This window comes from Opisthocomus hoazin, chromosome 5 (assembly GCF_030867145.1).
Source record: "Opisthocomus hoazin isolate bOpiHoa1 chromosome 5, bOpiHoa1.hap1, whole genome shotgun sequence".
In the NCBI taxonomy this organism is placed as follows: Eukaryota; Metazoa; Chordata; class Aves; order Opisthocomiformes; family Opisthocomidae; genus Opisthocomus; species Opisthocomus hoazin.
This window is the reverse complement of record NC_134418.1, coordinates 21,879,337-21,899,380: the sequence shown is the minus strand read 5'-3', so window position 1 is coordinate 21,899,380 and position 20,044 is coordinate 21,879,337. Positions and strand designations below refer to the sequence as shown.

Genomic DNA, 20,044 nt, shown 5'->3' with positions numbered 1-20,044 from the left:
GCCCAAAGAGCTCAGCAAAGTACTCCCTCAAACCATAAAACTTGGTCCTCCACGCACTTATTCCCCCTACCCCCAAACAGTGGTTATGTTCTTTCATTCCACATCAGTATTTCTGGTGAAAGATACTGGGAGCATTTGTGTTAAAAAAATAAACGAGTACGTCACAAAATCTCACCATTTCTTTATCCCACCCAGAACCTTCTTCCATTAAAGCGGGTCACAGCAAAACAAAAAACCTGTAGGCGCTTCAATTTTCCTATTTGCTCCTCTTTTCCCAAACACCAGCAACAGCATTTCATTTTTGCATTATGAAAATGTGTTTATATGCCTTTTTTTTAAAGAGACTTTCTCTTCTCTTTGAAAGGGAGAGAAATGCGATGAAACTAAGGGAAATCATTTTCCCATAATTACAAATGGAATTGGAGATACTATAACTCACTAGAAACTAACCAACATTGTCGAAGATTTGTGCATAGACGTACACAATATGTAAATTTACACAATATGTAAATAAAATGTTTCTTCTTAACACGAGTTACTCTAAAAAAGGTGGTATTATTCATCACGTGGCAGGTAAAACATGTCATTAGTATAAATCAAGAAAATTCTGCCTTGCTCATTTCAGTTTGGATCCAGAGGTCACACAGAGCCACCAGGTTCCTGACAGAATGCACTCGATTTCTTCACTGTTTAACATAAAATGTTTAGCAAATAAGGCAAACAACACTTCCCCTTAACATCTTCCTTTTACTCAGCCTACCAGAATGACTTGAGTTTTCTCTGCCTTTATTCAATACAATAAATATTGCATAAATATATTCTAGGAGAAAAACAGCTACATTCAGTTCTGCCTGGAAAACGTTGACTGTATTTCTTGAAAGTAATCTAGTATTTCACCTTAAGTCAACAGCCAGTAAATGGTGCAAAATCCTTTTCATAAGCTGCTGTACTCAGTAGAAGAGATGTTACAACATGTAAAAGCAAACTAAAGACAACTTCTCAGAGATAGGATACAAATACAGCAGAGTAATATTGAACACCAGGTATGGAGCAAAACCATTTCTACTCAGAAGATTTCTCAGTTTATACCCAAAACAGAAACTAAGGCTTCCTTTTTTCCCCTGTCAATGCTGAAGAGTTACAAGTTCAGCTGCAGAAATTACACCGAGCATAACAATCTTCTTCCTTCCTACTGAATACTGCTGTTGACAGAGTAAAGAGCATCAACAGCAAATGCCATCTGTGAGAATTTGAAGATAAAATCCAGGCCTGAGCTGTGGAGAGGGAGATGTGGAGGGGAAGGCACAGAAGAACCAACCATTGCTGATCTGTGCAGTCAGTCACCAGAGGTAATTATACACATCAGAATTTGTTTCAGCAGAGAATTTCTTAATAGAAAGATTGCTAATTGGTGTTAACGCCATTAAGTTATTTGCTTAATAAGCAGCTATTAAAAGTTACTAAACAGAGAAATGCAGAGATAATTATACCTCCCTTGCTGAAGTACTGTGTGCTGTTCTGCTCGACTGCAAATAAGCATAAATCCAACGAAAGAAATGGGAGATGGTCATACGCAAAAGGCAGGGTGACAGAAAACAAAGCAGTGAAAAATTAACCAGATAATGACTTTTTTTCCCAATTGATGTATTTTGAAAAGCTACTGGCTAAAAAAACAACAAACAAACAACAAGCAAACCCAAAAAACCCCACTTTCCTTTACATGGTGTAATACAGTTATGACAATGAGTTCTACTGATCGCCGTGTCCAAGACACCAAACTTTTTTCGAGGTGTGATCTATATGATGGAACATAAAGCCGTATTTACACTAGGTAAGATAAAAATCAAGCAGTCTGGAACAAGTCTTCACACTTCAGGACATAAGGCAGCAAGTAAATGTATCCTAAAAACAAAAGGTGCTTTATCAGTGAATTAGCTAACAACTTCCAGCCACATAACAAAAGTATGCAAGAGAGTATGCCATGAGTGGAATAAAGAACACACACTAACCTGCCAGGCACTCTCCGAGTGGAAAATTTCAGAATAACACTTCTCATATAAAAATAAACCACATAATTAAAGATGTGTCTTAGTTTAGCATTTCTGTTTTGCTTTATACTTGTTTCTTAAACAGTTATGACAAAATATTGTTTACTTACACGAACAAACACACCAAAAGAATGAGATAAGGAATAATCCAAAGCAACACTTCCCAGCTTCCTCAACTTGTTTACTGCTGGGAGTTGCATACGCAACCCTTAATGCTATACAGAACAAATCTGTCACCACTGCTACCCTAATGACTTGTATGTCTAAATGCCATTAATGCCAAGGTATTTTTTTCTAGACAGATGCAGCATTTTTACAAAGCACATGCAACATGCACCACCTTTGCTACCCTTCCTTGACAGAGCTTTCCCCTGGCCAATCCTTCATTCCACTGGCAACTTTTATTTAGTTTCTCTATCCATGTTCATCCAGCATCCATCTTCTGGTGAAGATTCATGAGGCCATACTGGCAACCCTCTCATTAGTTACTCTAATTTGCCTCTGATATTCGTATTTCTTGTCTTCCTTCTACAATCTGGTTGGGCAACAGTGACAGTTGGTTAGCACATTAAACATTACGCCAAGGAGGTGCACACACAGAATGGAAGAGTTAGTTTGCACATACTTTTTGTTGAAAGCTGACTGTGCTACTTTTATTGTGGAGTATTTCATATTCATTGAATATTCACTTATTTACTAGCATCACTATACAGAAATAAGGTCCCAGTTCAGAGGGGATATTATGGCTATAATACCATGTGTAAAGTCCTTTTGCTTCTATTATGTGTTAGACTGAACACAAAAATCATTCCCAACGTTTAGTGTTGGCTCAACCATCAACTCTGAATGCAATGATTCAGGCGCTCATTAATTGTGCAGAAAACACAAGAAGTCAAAATAAATTCAGACAGTAATAAGGCCCTAACTAATCTAAATGGCTTTACATCACATTTATTAATTAAGAACAAACTCCAGATTTCTCAAGCACTTGTTCTCGTATCATTCACTCCCTGTCTGCACTACCACCTTATGAATAACAAAAAAAGCAAGCGCTGCACAGAAATTTACTTCTGGATTATTATTTCTTTTGAACACACCGCTTAGCAATTTCCCTTGGACATTCAACTGAAGAGGTAAATAAGAGGCATGACCAAAAGCAAAGGTAATGTTGGACAGGCATCCAAAGCCAGAGTTTTGCCCAGCTGGGGGGGGGGGGGGGGGGGGGAGGGGGAAGGACATTAATTAAAAAAATTACATAACAGAATAAGTTATTCTATACCAGACAAATCACTGCTTCTAAATATATTATTTAGTTCTTAAAAGATTTGCATATAAAGAATTACCCTGCAGATTTCTAGAAGCCTTAATTACATGAAACACATTCAGCTGTGCTTAGGAGTACAGTACAGAATTTAATTTGATTTATTGCCACTTGCATTAGTCAGATATAACAGGTAAGAGTTCTCTGCATATTCCACTGTTAGCCCAAAGCGAGCACAGAAACTCAGAGAATCCTATCATATATTCTGAACAACTACTTAAAGATCCTCAAACACCAAAAAAATGTAGCCTCCTAACAAGCTGCAGATTATGTGTCACCAAACATTCTTGAAGATCTTGGGTTTTTGTCTGTCTCTCTGATATCTTTCAAAGACAAGTCAATGCCATCAGAAAGAGAGACGTTGCCCACAACTCTCATCCTTCCTACTGCAAAACACGTAGGAATAGTAACGAACCACTAAGAGCAACTCCAGTGTTATGGTAGCTTGCAAAGACAGAGTAGGCAGACCAGTATTCTGCTTGTGACTAAACCAATCACAGTTGCATGATACTGAACAATTGTGGGCGAGATTATCACAATTTCTAATTTAGCACAACATTCTGCTATGAAGTACGAAGTGTTATTTGAAGTTCCCAGATGCAATTGATGCAGAGGTGGAATTGTTCTTTCCTTTTTCCATAGCTGTACTTCAGTCTTATCTAAAGATCTTATTCAGATCTAAAATCTTTCTGTTAAGAGTTTCAGAAACACATTAACTGATGCCAGTCTGCTCCTTACTTGCATTAGTCCTTATGAACATACGCAAATAGATCTAAAACCAGCCGAGCACCTTATATTCAGAGGAATATAAAAAAAAAATTAGCAAGACATGAAAATTCCTTCCGGAACATGCTCAGCATTCTCAGTTATGTGCTGTTGTACCCAGCATTTTACAAGACCCACACAATTCCTGCATCAAAAGTTTAGCAATACGGAATGGCTGTACTTAGCTTTTCAGTATTCCTTTGCCATTCTTAAACTGGAATGAAAAATAAGTGGTGAAGCAAATGAGGTGAGAAGGCCTGTCAAGGAGGTTGGGGCACAAAATCAAAACACACAAAACATGCACAAGATATGTTGGGAGTGGAGGAGGCGAGGCAAGGCAAGACAAATGCAACAGCATGACTCAACAGCTAAGACATTTAAAAGAATCTTATAAAATACATTATGAAACATTACATCCTAAAAAAAAAAAAAATTAATTTCCTTACACTGCAACCCAACCATTCAGATGAAGTCTCTAAAACAGTTCAAAAACTAAAGTGAATTCAAGCATAGAGCATCTTCTCCAGTAAATAAGTCATCTACTAAGAAGTCTCAAACATTCTGAAAGTAATAAATTATGGCTAACAAGGCTATCAAAAATGGGGAGAAGGAGTTAACACCACCTCCCCTCCCCTAACGTATTAATTATAGCTTCCTAGGTAGTATTACTGATTGGCTGAAACTTAATCCTGAAACATTTTAAAGCTAAATGGCACAGGAAACAGAATTTAAGTGCACTTAAGAAGCACTGTGAACATAAATACCAAATTACTATCCAACCTGAGCAGTAATTATTCATTCTGTAGCATTCAAACAGCAAGAATACCTGACACAAAAAGTGTCTAACCTGAAACAGGTTAGAGGGTCCTTAGGATGAAGCACTGCTCGTTACAACAGCTTTCATACAAAGCCAGGAGAGCAACATATTTTTCCCTGTATCTAAAGTATCCTCTGCAACACTTAACAGAAATCTAAGTGACAGAGTTAGTGGTGTGATCCGCGTGCCCGAACAGGGCTTTCTACCTCATGGCAAAACAAGCTGACTCTGTTACAGAAGAAGCCCGAATTCCTAGCTCAGATGCCGACACAAGAGATGTGAAATAAATCCCATCCTTAAAGCTTCTGATCAAGTAACACCACGGGTAAGTACTTCAACACCTCTGGGCCCTACGAACTCAACTGTTATAAACAACATATGAAAATATTGAATAAGTGAAGCAGGAAACCGCACGCAGTAACTTATCTAAGCATGCTTTTCTCACCACGTCTTGAAGTTTGCAGGGTCCGAAACACCAGCTCCCAAAAGATACCGCATTCTCAAAGTCAAACACAACGACAATAGCGTTGGCATGAGCAACAGGGAGGCAGAAAACCCAAGCAGAGGAAAGCAGGCTCACTGCGGGAAATGCCCAGTGTGGGCAGCAACAGCTACTGCTGGGGCCAGCTGCTTCGCTCCGCCCTGGGCCCCGTACCCCATCAGTGTCCATCCCACACACTGAACCCCTTCTGGAAGCAGCATTGAGGCCAACAGCAAAGCTTTCTGCTTGCCCTGCCAAGTGCAAATCACTATTTCCCTGTTTCCTCTGAAAGGAATGACAACTGGGCAAGAGCTGGAGGATGCCTGAAAGTCATCTTTTGAACAATGACACCTTAATAAAATATAACTTCTGACAGTAGAAATATTTAACCTATATTCAGATATCTAGGTATGTTCAATTCTCTTTAAAATCTTTTAGGTTAGGAAAGAAATAACTGAGATTCCTTTCATTACAATCAAACTTAATATCCATTTCAACTAGTAAACAGAAAATTACTAACATGCAATCAGTAGCATCAAGGGAGTTTGCCTGTTTAACAAACCAGCTAACTGAAACTTGCACTTTGAAGTAATCTCTGTTTAACAGAAGTTTGAGATAGGCCAAAGAGGAAGCAAGTTTCAAAATATTTCTAAGTGAAAAATCTGAGACCATCAGGTGAGGCTACTTCATAAAACAAATGAATGTGTCAGAGCCAAAGGCTCGTTATTTATGCAAATATAACAGGCTACTTACAGTTCTTGGACCAGATCCACAGGAAAAGTACAGCACCTCACCCTAGCACTTAAAACTGCCAGACTTTGAGAACTTCATTGTTAGTGCTGGCACCTGTACTTGTCACTAGTACGAACACCATAATTCACCCTCTACTACGTCTCTAACTTACACTTACTTCACATACTAACATTAAGAAAACATCTAGGAAGTATGCGCTCCACTAGGCATCCACAGCCCTCGTGTTAATTACTTAAGAAAAAATTCCTTATATGCTTTAGTTCCACATGATACAGAATGCTCTATATTCAAGTTCTGATCTTAAATTCACCACCTAGCTAAACAAGAGGAGCTCTTTGAAATATCCAAGCAGTTGTACAAATGGCAGCCTCCTCAGTGATTCCAGGGCATATGCTGCTGTTTCCAACAGCAGCTTACAGCTGATGTTTCCAATTCTCCTCCGTGTGCAGAAAGTGCCAGAGCACTTCATATTTAAGTCTTTCTTTTCCAAAATTCTGAATGCGAAACTTCCCAAGGAAAACATAATTATAGCTCTGTCTTGATAGTGAAATACATGCTCTTTCCTGCTTCTAAGAAGTCTCTTACTACACTCCCAAGAAACAGACCAGAATTAAGCTTGTCCTTTCTGATCATTGAAAATACAGCACAGACCTGGAAACACAGGCTGAATTTTCACTCCTTTGAACACCATACTTCTCAATTTTCATGTGCAAAATGTCCTTGTTACTAGCAATGCTTCACTTCCACTTTCATTTTTATTGTGTACACAAAAAAAAAAACCTGAAAAAGGCAAACTGAACTAGACACAGTCATGAAACATTTCTGCAGTCAGTTTTACAGAGCAGAACCCATGGCAAGACCAGATAGTTTCACTTAAAGTATTTAGAATCGTACAAGAAGCAGTGAAACAATCATTCCCATTCCAATAAGCCTTAGAAACGTTTTGGAGAAAAAAATAAAAATTACAAAAAGAGACAATAGGCCACAAAGTCTGAAAAGTTATTTAAAGTTATTTTCCCTCAACATGCTGCAAATAAGAGTAGCCTGGTAGGAGCTACAAAGTGAAAGCCCATTTTCGAAAGCAAGTTGGGTTGACTGATCTTCAGCAACGGGTTGACTGATCTTCAAAATTGTCACACTACTACCTAAAACATAACAGCTGCCTAAAATCTCCACTTCACCCACAGTCCGATCTGAAGGTAAAAGACTAGACACTGATTCTTTCATCACAGATGGCAAGGCACTACGTCTAGACATTAAGTAAGTTAACTCTATTATATTCTTCTGAAAACTCAGTATCTCCAGCTGGTATGCTTAGTCCTCCGCCTAAAGTCTTCTCAAACACTTCATAGACCTAAAAAATACAGTATCAGAACAACAAATGACCAGAATTAAAGAAGCACTTATTATAACATCTGTGCTAAAACTTAAAAAAAAAAAAATCTATTCAAATGAATAATCAACTACCGCTTTCATATTTAAAGAATAAAAACAATAATTTAGTTAACAAGACAATGACTGTCTTGTTCTTTGGCTTCTGTAACACTGTTAATCTGCTGCTGACAGCATTTTGGGCATAGAAAACTATAAGTGGTAAAATTAAATCCAAAACATCACTGTAATGTTACCAACTTCTGGCAGGAAATAAATTTCTGCTTTAGGATACCATTTAGGAGACTGCAAACCAATACAAATCAACACAAGAAACACAGTTCATTAAAAATCAATTTACAAAAGTAAGTCAGTGCCAGCAAAAACTTTGCCAGTCCCCAATATGAACCCCCACTTAATAGTAAGTCCCCAGAATTTACCATATAAAATATGATGCAGCTTACTACAATATATGACATTCTCCTTTAAACATTTTACGCTTATTCTTTCTACATTAGCAGTCACTTTCAACATTTGCACAAAACCAAAAATGAAATGCTAATGGAAAGCAGAAAACATTTGTCAAACTGTCTTGTCTCAAACATAACCACGCCTTGCACTTGCATGGAAAACTAATAAAAACATTTGAATTGGCTGCACTGACTCAAAGGCGTCCTCCATCTAGTTCAGTCTTGCACAGCACCAGTTCACAGCAGACAGTGCCATACAAAAGGTGATGGCAAGAACAATTTTTCCCCAAAACAACATATTTTTTGTTTGCAGAACAGTTCGCTGCAAAGAGTTTCCTAGTTTATTCCACCTGTTCACACAGGTGTGCTCCCCCCTTCCCCAGGAAAATGGGAAGTGGGCAGGATATATGTATTTCTAAGCCTTCTTTTGATTTTCAATGAATGCCCCCCAGTCTCACAACATGAAAATAACTACCAGTCTTTCCATAGTTGCCTCCTTTATAGCATTGATGATTTCAAAGAGGTCTACCACATCCTCACTATTACCTCTTAAGTCCTGAAAGCCATCCGACTGCTCCAATGCTCTCCTGTCCATCTCCCCCCCACCTTGGCCTTCCTTGCTGCACCAGCCCAGGGTTCATTCAACCACTGCTTCGCCAGCTTCAGCATATTATTCCATCAGAAAATGAATCCAACAACTGAAATAGCTCAGCATGAATGAGGAAGAGCACAGGCTGAAGGTCTAAACCACAGCTGCCAACATATATTGGCTTCAGCTTCCAAAGAACTTTTAAAACCAGGAAGCCCTGGTTTCTCTTCATACACAAACACATAAATACAAAAGCACTGTCAAGCTTTATTCAAACCTTTTCTAGTTTTAGGTATCTTTTCAAATGACCATGATTAGTATACTATTTTCCTTTCTTCATAATTTGTAGTATTTCTTCCTGAGCAACAACCAGATTTTTTCCAAAGAACAATCCACTATTACTCCCAAAAATCTCAAGTAGAACAGCCAATCAGAGCTCAAATTATTCAGTTAAATCCAGTCCAAGTATACACTTAACGGTATGAAAGTACCAAATAAAATAAGCTCCTTCCTCCTTTCTCTCCCTGCCCCACTTTTTCACACTTCAACACTACAATCTCATCACCTTGTCACACAGTATCATGAAATACCATCAGAGACCTCTGCAGGCATCAGTGGTTTACGCCGAGTTCCCCTTCATCATCCTGCTACACAACAAACTTCTACACACTTCTAAGCTAAATAGTGTAGGGCTCTATTTGTAACAACCATCTAGTACCATGAAGATGCATCCTTTTTCTTCCCATTAAGATAACATTTTACCTGTGATTGCTTATCACTCTTTTGCAAGGAAACGGCAATTTCTGTGGACCTGATCACAGCCAAGGTCGCGTACAGAGCTTCCATTTTGTTGAAATAAGGAAGTCTCACCACTCGTCAACATCACGAGAAATTAGAGCCTTGACTGCTCTTCACAGGATACTATAAACGGACTTGAGGTAACATAAAACAAGTGTGTGAGTGCTTTTGTGACAAACAAGAAACACATCACAGATGCATAGTTTCTTAGAAAGGATGCTTACTTAATAAAGGAAACAAACCAGTTTTACTTGGATTCCTTTATAACAAAGTTTAAAAGTAGTGAATTGGACTCTTTTAGAGCTCTGACAGGTGTTGGGTTTTTTTTCTTTCAAACATCTACAGCTAAACCAGAACGGGATGCATCTTCGTTGTCCTTTACTAATAAAATCACATTTCGTCAGTTTTGCTTTACAGAAGTAAACAGTAACACCATGTAAGTGATTTTAGTTTTAAGATATGAACTCTCTCTTACTATAAATCAACAGGTAAAAAACAAATTAACACTACCAAAACAAAGGTTTCACTCCAAAAGGTGGATTTTTCTATGAGTGAAGTTGCTATCGTCTACAACAACTAATCTCTTTAAGAAGCCTTACTAAAATCTTGGCTCTACTGCTAATGTAAATGTCTCCCTCTACAAATTTTAGGGATTGCGGAAGTATTTCCTTTACTAATTTTGAACATCATTTCTCAACTTCACAGTTGGTAACATCTGTGTAAAATGTTGCCTTTCATGAGTAGCTAAATCGCTCCTGCACACCCTTCTCAATCAGTTACTATTTACCGGGTATGAGTGGGCTTCTACTAAAACGGTTGATACTACCTTCCTCCAACGCTGTTACCTTCTCACAGATGCCCTTGTGCAGCTGTGCAGTGAACTGAAGCAAGGACTTAACCTTGCTGAAAAAAAATGAATACAAACTTCCAGTTCAATCAGTTCCCCCAAACTCACACACCTCCAGCCACGGTAACGTTAAGGGAGCAGGTGGAAAGCAGAGAAGAGGCAGGGAGGGAGAGGAAGCAACAAGCACAAAGGAGGAGCACCCCTTTCTGCGGCAACAGCCAACACCAAGGCCAGTTCAAATCAATAACAAAGGAACATCCTTCACAGACTGCAGAGCTACACATCTCGTATCACTGCCTGCAACACAACCAAAATAAGACCAATTATCCCAAGTGCAATTTCATAAGACCAAAACATTAATTTGCTTAAAATGCAGGCTTAGAATGAAATCCCAGAGAATACGCAATACAGGTTCATACATCGAAGTCAATGGAATCCATTTCATTGTCTCTTATCTGTACTTTAGACTGACATATTACTGCGCTGTTTCCAAAGTAACTACAATACCCTCTCTGGCTCTGACAGCAGTGTTTCAGTAGATACACTCAGGGAACATGAACCAGGTAGGAGAGACGAGACTGAAGCAGCCATGTTCCAAAAAAGTACCAGCAAAGTTAAGTCTTTAAAAAAAAAAAAAAATTAGCGGGGAAGACAGACCTGTCTTGATGCATTTCATTTGCAACTAAAAATCGCAAGTAGGAGAGGATATAAATATATTCTTCCTTCCTGCCACATCATAAGTATTGGAGCTACATGATGTTATATAGCCTAATTTTCATATTTAGCAAAATAGTAAATAATACTTGCACTAGAAAAGTAATTTCATTTTCACTTCAAAATCATTTTTAAGTCTTTAGGCAATGAAAATAACTTAAGTCAACAGTATTTTTCATATAGGCATACAGCAAGAAGTTATCTTGCAACCTTCTATATTTAGCAATCTAGAATTCAAACCACCGTAGAAGGAAGTCTCCTACTCAGAATAATTAAGTTTCATATTTGTTTCAAAATCACCACAGACCACATGGTTTGGGTGGTTTATTTGTTAACAGTATAACATTTCTTGTTTGTTGTTCTTCAAATAAAAATACTGGGTGGCATTTCAAATCCAGGAAAAACTAATCAAGCTTGTCGTTTTCACACTACAACTAGAGAGAAACAACATAAAACATCTATTTGCTTTAGATTTAGGCTTACATACATAAGATTCACCTGCTTACTAAATCTAGTGAGGTTAGGAGCAAAGAATGCATTTCAAGTAAAATTCTGTGGTTGTTATGAAAAATATTCAGCAGATGGACAAATGATATGTTGAGAATCACAGAATCACAGAATGTTAGTGGTTGGAAGAGACCTCTGTGGGTCATCTAGTCCAACCCCCCTGCAAAAGCAGGGTCACCTACAGCAGGCTGCACAGGACCTTGTCCAGGTGGGTCTTGAATATCTCCAGAGAAGGAGACTCCACAACTTCCCTGGGCAGCCTCTTCCAGTGCTCCATCACCCTCAGAGGGAAGAAGTTCTTCCTCATGTTCAGACGGAACTTCCTATACTTCGGCTCCTGCCCTTTGCCCCTCGTCCTGTCACTGGGCACCACTGAAAAGAGTCTGGCCCCATCCTCCTGACACCCACCCTTCAGATATTTATAAGCATTTATAAGGTCCCCTCTCAGCCTTCTCTTCTTCAGGCTGAACAAGCCCAGCTCCCTCAGCCTTTCCTCCTAGGACAGATGTTCCAGTCCCCTCACCATCCTCATAGCCCTCCGCTGGACTCTCTCCAGTAGCTCCTCATCTTTCTTGAAGTGGGGAGCCCAGAACTGGACACAGTACTCCAGATGAGGCCTCACTAGGGCAGAGTAGAGGGGGAGGAGAACCTCCCTCGACCTGCTGGCCACACTCCTCCTAATGCACCCCAGGATACCATTGGCCTTCTTGGCAACCAGGGCACACTGCTGGCTCAAATAATTTCCTAGCAAAGCTTACTGAACATCTTTCTACAGATAAACAGAGACTGTAGTGTAAATTCAAAAAAAAAAAAAAAAAATCACTTACTGAGCCATTCACTCATTCAACAAATACTACACATACGGAAAACCAAGAAATGTTCAAGAGTAATTGTTGATCCATCTCAATAACCGTCTAGAGGAGTTATTTAGTAAAATCATGTTTGTGTGAAAATTTCCTTCCTAAATAACATATTTAATTTGCAGAGAACTCTGAATTTCAACCAATTCAGTTCACAGAGTCACCTGACGGCACTAGGAAAAACTGTTCCTTTATCTGTGTAACATTACTGCCTGTGCTCAATGATTACATACAGCTAACCCCTTCCCTTATTTTAAACCACGAAGCGAGAAAGAGCATTCATACCACACCTTTGCCTATGGAAAGCTTCCCGTTTTCAGGAGAAACTACACAGAATGTCTTCACCAAATTTTTATTCAGCAAAAACTTATTCAAATTAATGCTCCACCACAAAGTTTAAACTTATTCAAATTAATGCTCCACCACAAAGTTTGCTCTCTTTTAAACACAGCTTTAAACAGGTTCAGATAAACTGGCGTTTATTGCTCACCTCAGTTTGAGAAGTTTGACAATTTCTTACAAATGAACAATAACCATAGAAACAAAGTACACACACACACAAAAAAACCCAACCCAGACATTACAATTTTAACTGGAGACAGTACCAGAGGGCTGGGGCTGCTGACAGTTTTTAAATGCTTCACACTGCAGCAGAGAAGGTAGGAAACAGAAAGCACTGCCTAGAGGAAAAACATCAAAGCTATATTTGCATTCCTCTAAATTCTAAGCTACTGCAAAAGTGAAAGCTTCACACAATCCCAGCAGCCCCAATCACCGCTCCAATTTCCCCGCATTTCTGCGGTGCTGCTGGCGGCTTGCGATAGGAGCTGCGACAGTCAGCGACGGGTTCCCTCCCACCTCTGCACCCAGGAATCGCCAGAGAAGCAAGATTCACCTGCAGCAGCATGACACTATCTGCATAGAGAGGAAATTTGCTCCTGATAAAGTTAAAAAACTTTGCTACAGACCACAAGAATGAGATTTAAAAGGTCACTGGTTCTTACCTGTTAATTCAAACTCCGCTGACTCAAATGAGTCAACAGTTCTGTTAAAATGAGCGCTGTTAACTCAAATTCTTAACTGTTCTGGCAAGCACATTATCTTCGATTTCCAAGACAGGTTTTAGTTCAAACTCTGGAGTGCTTTTTGTTATACAGGTTTAAGGATTCCTCTAACAGGTCTCTGAAAAATGCCATGCTTTGGGGATTGGAAGGAAAAGGAGCAAGGTCCAGAAGGAGGAAAAAAAGGAAGAAAAAAAAACCGCACATGAAAGATACAGTAATAAACTCTCTCCAGTGAAGTTTGAAGTGCTCACAGAAATGAAGTAAACAAATGCAAATTTTACAGTACCCAGACAATCACCACATTCTGTTTATGCTGGTTCTAAATTTTAACAATGCATTAGCACTTTATTCACCCCTCCCCCTTTCAGATATGCAAAGATAGTTTCCATGGTAACAGGAGAGACTTAATAGTATCCAGAGGCAGAATAACACTAACTTATGTAATAACTTGAAATTCACCTTTGTTTGTAAAATGTATATGTGCTTATTTTAACACAACATGCAGGGTGGTTTTTTACTCTTAACACATACCATATGTGGCCAAGATAAACATCTCCAGTTCCTGTATTTTAAACAGCCAGTTTCATGCATAGGATGTAACAGACTAATCCCCATGAAGTCTTCTCATCCATCGGGATTTCTGCAGTAAATTGGGAGTCAACTCTTGCATAAAATAATACACTTCTGAATTCTGAGGAGTTTTTTACAACCCATTAAAAATTACAAAAAAAATGAAAACTGCAGTAATTTATCTATGTTTCCCACAATATCACAGTTCTTTGCAATATGTTCCTCTCCCCCCATGCTGACTGAGAACAGATATTAAATACAAAAGGACATACAAGTTACAGCGCACAAGCTAAAAATCAATTTAAAGGATATGAAATTGCTTACTTCATACAAACTTTTAAAAAAGGAAACTACATTTGTAGGTGGTTCTCATGGTGATAGTATCATTATGGGAAATCTTATCAAGATCAACTGCCTCTGTCATTGGGTCCAGTCCTCCTTCCACAAATGCACAGCAGCTCAACCTAGTTATGACAGAACAGCAACACCGAGGTTACTTAGAAGAAAATGAGTCACGCTCAAACTCCGTAGGAGCAGCTACCCAGAACCTGGTAGGAGGTCCCCAGAAAGTCAGAGCTGTCTTCAGAAAGCTTATAGCTGAAAGGATAACACAAAAACCTGGTGATGGAGGGATGGTACGGTGTCAAAGAATTTCAGGGAGGGACACTGAGGGGTTTTAAGAAAGGGTCTGCTACAGGCTACTCTAAGACAAGGAAAAGAAAACACCAGCTAAATAGCCTGGCTAATTCCCAGCTGTAAGACCAGGGAAATCTTCAGAAGAGCTGAAACTGATGGTCAAGGAAAAAAATCTCACAGGACACCACAAGGCGCAGAATGCACTAGCAGAAGCACTGAAGAGTTACAACGAAAACACTAGAACGCTGCAAGGCAAAAATACTCAGCTACGGGCAAAGGAAGTTACAAGTGCTTGAGATCTTATCTCCGAGTGGGATTCCAATGTCACTCAGCTACACAAAGGCAAAGATTTTTCCTGGTTCAGTGGTTTTTAATCTTTGTTTCAAAAACCTCTACAAATCCAGCCAAATACAGCTGTATTTCGGCTATATCCTGTAGTTATGAAAATTCACCAACTGCTGATCAAGCTATCAAAACCCAGAAACCTTGTTGCACAAGGTTTCTTTGCTGGACTTCTCCTATTCATTCTCATTAAAAATAAAAAACACACTAAGAAATTAAAAACTTAAATGAAACTCAGAACAGAGCAGAAACTAATTAGATTTCAGGGACACCTGACTGCCCTGAGATGCTGACAGAAAGTAAATGACAGCATGAAGTTGACATCCTTTAGTGGAGAAAGGACTCAAAATCTCTGTCTTCCCAACAGAAGCGGTAAGAAAAGATCACAAAGAGCTTAGCTAGGGACAAACAAATAAACACAACGGAACAAAAAAAGCCTGAAATACTCAGTTTTCATCACTAAAGAAATCTACTAGCCTTAAAAAGCAGTTTGCTAGGGAAGTGACGGAAGTCTCACAGCTCAAACCTTTTACAATCAGCGCATACCAAAATAATCACGCAAAGATCATATTGCTACGTGACCAAAATCACTGCACTCTTCCTATTACTCCACCATACATGAAGTCTCACACCCAACCACCAACTTTCATACGGATTATTCAAGCGTGAAAAGGTCACTACTGCAGCTTCACAGTCACCTCAGTGATGCAATTCTACGGACAGCTAGGCTCATGCCATCACAGGAGGCAGGCCACCCTTCTTCTGTACTCTTGACCCCACCCGCACAGTCCCATTCTCCCTCTCTGCACTGGCTCTATGCCTGATCAGAAATCCTTTGGTTTCTCTGTCGCCTGCATTTCTTTTCACATTCCTCAACCTAAAGCAACAGACAGCGCTCATCCCTGCACTGGGGGCAAAGTGGGCACAAAGTAGAAATGCAGCAGGAACTCCCTCCCTCTCTCCTCGTGGGCTGCGAGTCCTGGGATGAGAGTGCCTACCCCTACCAGCTCTCCTGTGCTAACAATACTGCTCGCAGAGCCACCTGGGGTCAACTCCACAGAAGAAAGCCACCCTTAAACAGCCACACACACTAGAATGGCTTAAACCAGTTGTGAAGTTGCAGCTAAAAATACAGGTTTTCTAAAAACCCTCGCTTCTCAATTGCCAAAGTCAGATTAATTTGAAGAGCTCAGAGTGTTAAGATGATGTCTAAATTCCAGAATGGAAAATCAATTAAAAGAATAAAATCTTTGAATTACTTTCGGGAGAAGGTTACATTATGTTATCCCTTGTTTCTTCAGTAAACACAATGTGGTGCTGTAGTTAAAAATGGTCCATCTCAATATTATAAGCCATTATTTGAGAGGAATTTATTAGCCAAATAGAGGTCCAGGTTCTCTGTCTCAGCTGAAACGCAGCCAAATTAATCCACGATCGTGGATTATATTTAGACTTTTAAACAAGAAAAGAATTCACAATTATCTGGAATTACAAAGCGACTTAATTAAAAATCAATTAATAAACTGAATGTGAAAAGCCAGTGTTATTGTCAGGCTCGGAACAGAAGGTTCCTTAAAACTTCCTACCAAATTAAGTAGAGAACAAGCAGAGCCAGAACGAATAGAAAATAGCCTTGTGGTGTTCTACCCAGTGAAGACACAGTTTTGTTGATCTGATTTTCATAACTGTGACTAAATACCTTTAGCACAGCATCAGATGTTATATATATAGCTGTCATTTATAAATTACCATTAAAAAGGTGCATATACCCAGGAAGACAACAGTAATAATAATCTATACAAACAAATAAGTAAATCCCTGTGTATCTGATGAAACTTGGCAGGAGTAGAATCTTAAGCTCCTTCCCAGCCCTAAAATTAGTCGTACATCCCTCTTCTGTCAAGTGTCTGGATTACCTTTGCCCGCTTCTTCTCTAACCCAATAAAAACCTCCAATGACGGGAACTTGTCGAATGATCTACATAATCTGACTCTTATAGGTAGAAACTTTCCAGCCTATATTCAACCTAAATCTCACTCACTACAATTCACTTCCTCTTAACCTACATCTTAACCACAGAGAAAATGGAAAGTTGTTTTTTTTTTAAAATCAATATCCTTCTGTGAAGTATTTCTTACATACACACCCCTCCCAGTTTCCCCCCCCCCTCCAAATCAGGCAATACTGTGATTTTTTTTTTTTTTGCGTCAGTCATAGGTTCTGAGCCTCTCACTCCACATTGCTACATTCCTCTGTACTTTTTGGATTATTTAATACTCAAGACTGAACACACAAGTACAATAAAAAAAAAAAAAAACCACAACACACACACAAAAGCCCTCTGTAATTTAAACTGGATCAGCATATCCCAGGACAGCACTCGCTTTTGCCAGTTGCATAATGTTGCTTATTCAGATCAATTTGCAATTAGAACTCCTGGATTATTTCCGACATCTGTGCTGCCCATACACCTCTATTCGAGCACCTGATAGCCTCTTCCTAGCACAGCATTTTATACTTGGCAGCTTTTTATCTTCTGGACTGTACTTCTCAAACCTGTCAAAATGACTGAATTAAAAGTTTATTCTTTTCTTCTCCAGAGAAGTGTTGGCAATCCCTCCTACACATCCGCAAGTGTTATCTTTTAAGGGAGGAGTGACAGATAATATAGTGAAACTCGCAGGCCCTGAACGCGTCACCTGATTTTCCCCCAACCTTCCAGAGTTCTTCCAGCTTTGCAACAAGTAACTTAAAACTATTTGGGGGTTAGTTACCAGACAGGCAAACAACTTCTGTGGTCAACTGAAACACCGTATTAATCAAACGAATGAACACAGAACTATGTTCAAAACCTCCTACAGATTAAAACCGATTTTAAGATGGCTTTTAACCATACATATTTTCCAGACCAAACCATCACGTAACACAGTAAATCCACTTATAACATGTTAAGATTTCTCAAACAAACGTATTCCTTCACCAGATTCACTGCTGCAGGAGCGAAGGTGCACCATGACAGCTGACAAGCAACTTGATACTTTCACAGTCCATAAAATAACAAAAATTATTACTTCTTTCCATATAGACTGACATATCCAAACTGATTAAGCATGAAACGTAGACAGCATCAGTACTATGCATAGCAAGAACTGCTTAATACCACCTACAACCAGATTAATTACTGTCTAAAGAAAAAAAAAAAAAAGAAACCTGTTCCAGTACAGCATTTCCCCAACCCCCTTGGGAGGTACGACTGCTGCTTCACAGACTGCGGATGTTCTGACTTCCTTAGTTTTTACGGCAAGCCAACAGACCAGACAATTTCGATATCAGAAATGCTACATCCTCAAACAAGATGACTAGATCACGTAGCCTGGCATCTCCATCTCAGGGTTATTCCAGTAATATCGTTGAAGTTTCACTAATTGTAATTAAGATTCATGTTTATAAAGTGTTACACTGAGAAGAAACCCAGGTGTGTTTCATCCACTGAAGTTCAGCAATTCCAGCTCAGAATATCAATACTATTTCAAACAACACCATAAGTTTTTTCTCTGGTAAGAAATGCAGACTACTTTGATTCAGAAGGGGGATGTTTTTTCTTCTTTCTTCCACCTTCCCCGCGCTCCCTCCAATTAAAGGGCTTTCTGAAAAGCACATCACGACACACGACAAACTTCTAAATGTTTGTATTTCCCGACATACAAACCCCACTTCCCTATGTGAACAGCCCCCAGACCGCACAGCTTCGCACCGCTCGTTACAAGCCAGACTCGGGACGTGTACGAGCAATTCGGAGCCTCCAAAGCCTGCCGAAATCAGATTATTTCAAACGTTTGAGTGGAACCGCGGGCATTACCGTTCGCCCTAAGCACGGCAGTACGACTACATTAACCGCTTTGAAAGGAATCAAGCGAAGGCAAGAACACAGCTCGCCGCGCGTTCCCGGAGAGCCGCAGCCCCTCGGCGGGCAGGGGACGGACACCTCCGCCTCGCAGCACCGGGCTCCCGGGCGGCGTTGCCGTGCCGCCATGCCGCAGGACCCGCCAGCCCGCCGGGGCGGCCCAACCTCACACACATCCCCCCCCCGCTCCCGGCACCCCCGCTGCGGCCGCGGCAGCCGGGGCGGACGCGCACGGCGGCTCCCGTCTGGGGCCGCGCCGCGCCTGGCGGCGCCCGAGCCGCTCTCCCGCCCGGCCGGCACCGGAGGAGCCGAGGCGGAAGCGGCGGCTCCGGATCTCGACGACACCGCTGTCCAGCGGGATCCCGCAGGCGCCCCGCGGCGGGCTCCCTCCCCGTACCGCAGTGCCGCCGCCGCCGGACGCCCCGCAGAGCCGCACCGCGGCCGGCCCCCACGGCGGAGGGAGGCAGCTCGGCAGCGCCGGGAGCGCGGCGGGCCCCGCCGGGAGGGGCCGGGCCGCGGCAGGATCAGCGGCCGCCCCCCTCACCCCCCCGGGATGCTCCCCCGGCGCCACGGCGGCACGCGCGGGAGCCGTTACCTGTCACAACGGCCGCCGTCTCCGCCGCAGAGGCGGCGGCGGCGCCTCCCCGCCGGCCGCTGCCACCGTCCGCAGCTTCCAGCTCGCATCCCCCGCCGGCGGCGGCGGCCGGCAGCAGCAGCCCCAGCAGAAGCAGGCAGATCGGTACCGGGGCCGCCGCCGGCCGCCCGCCGGGCGCTCGGAGCCCGCTCATCGGTACGGCTGCTGCGGCGAGCCAGAGGGAGGCAGGGAAGGCAGAAAGGGGCCGGAGCTCCGCCGCTGCGCCGACGCCCGCTCCGGCGGCGCGAACCCGCCTCAGCGCCAGCCCCGCGCCGCTTCCGCCGCCGAGCCGCCCGGCCGACACGTCACCGCGCGGTGACGTCACGGGGAGGGGGCCCGCGGCAGTGGCGGGCAGTGGCGGGCGGGATGCGCTGAGCCGAGCCGCGGCGGGAGCGCCCGCTGCCCCGGGCGGCGGGAGGCTGTGGGGGCGCGGAGCGCTGCCGCGGCGTGCTGCGGAGGGGGGGCCTGGCCGGCGCCCGCCAGCCCTGCCCGGAGGGTCCGTATCCCCTCGGAGACTGAGGGGCGGCGGGACGCCCTAGGAGCCGGACCGGTC

At 41.8% G+C, this 20,044-nt stretch overlaps 1 protein-coding gene across 2 annotated transcripts in view; it reads right to left on the bottom strand.

Moving 5' to 3' along the window:
- Positions 1 to 19,751, bottom strand: part of STIM2 (stromal interaction molecule 2) — a 77,980-nt gene extending 58,229 nt beyond the window's left edge. For both annotated transcript variants that reach the window (XM_075420670.1, XM_075420671.1), the window contains exon 1: positions 19,453 to 19,751. In XM_075420670.1, the coding sequence (XP_075276785.1) occupies positions 19,453 to 19,645 (193 nt within the window). In that variant the 5' untranslated portion in view covers positions 19,646 to 19,751. The remainder of the gene's footprint in view (positions 1 to 19,452) is intronic.
- Between the last annotated feature and the right edge of the window lie 293 nt (positions 19,752 to 20,044).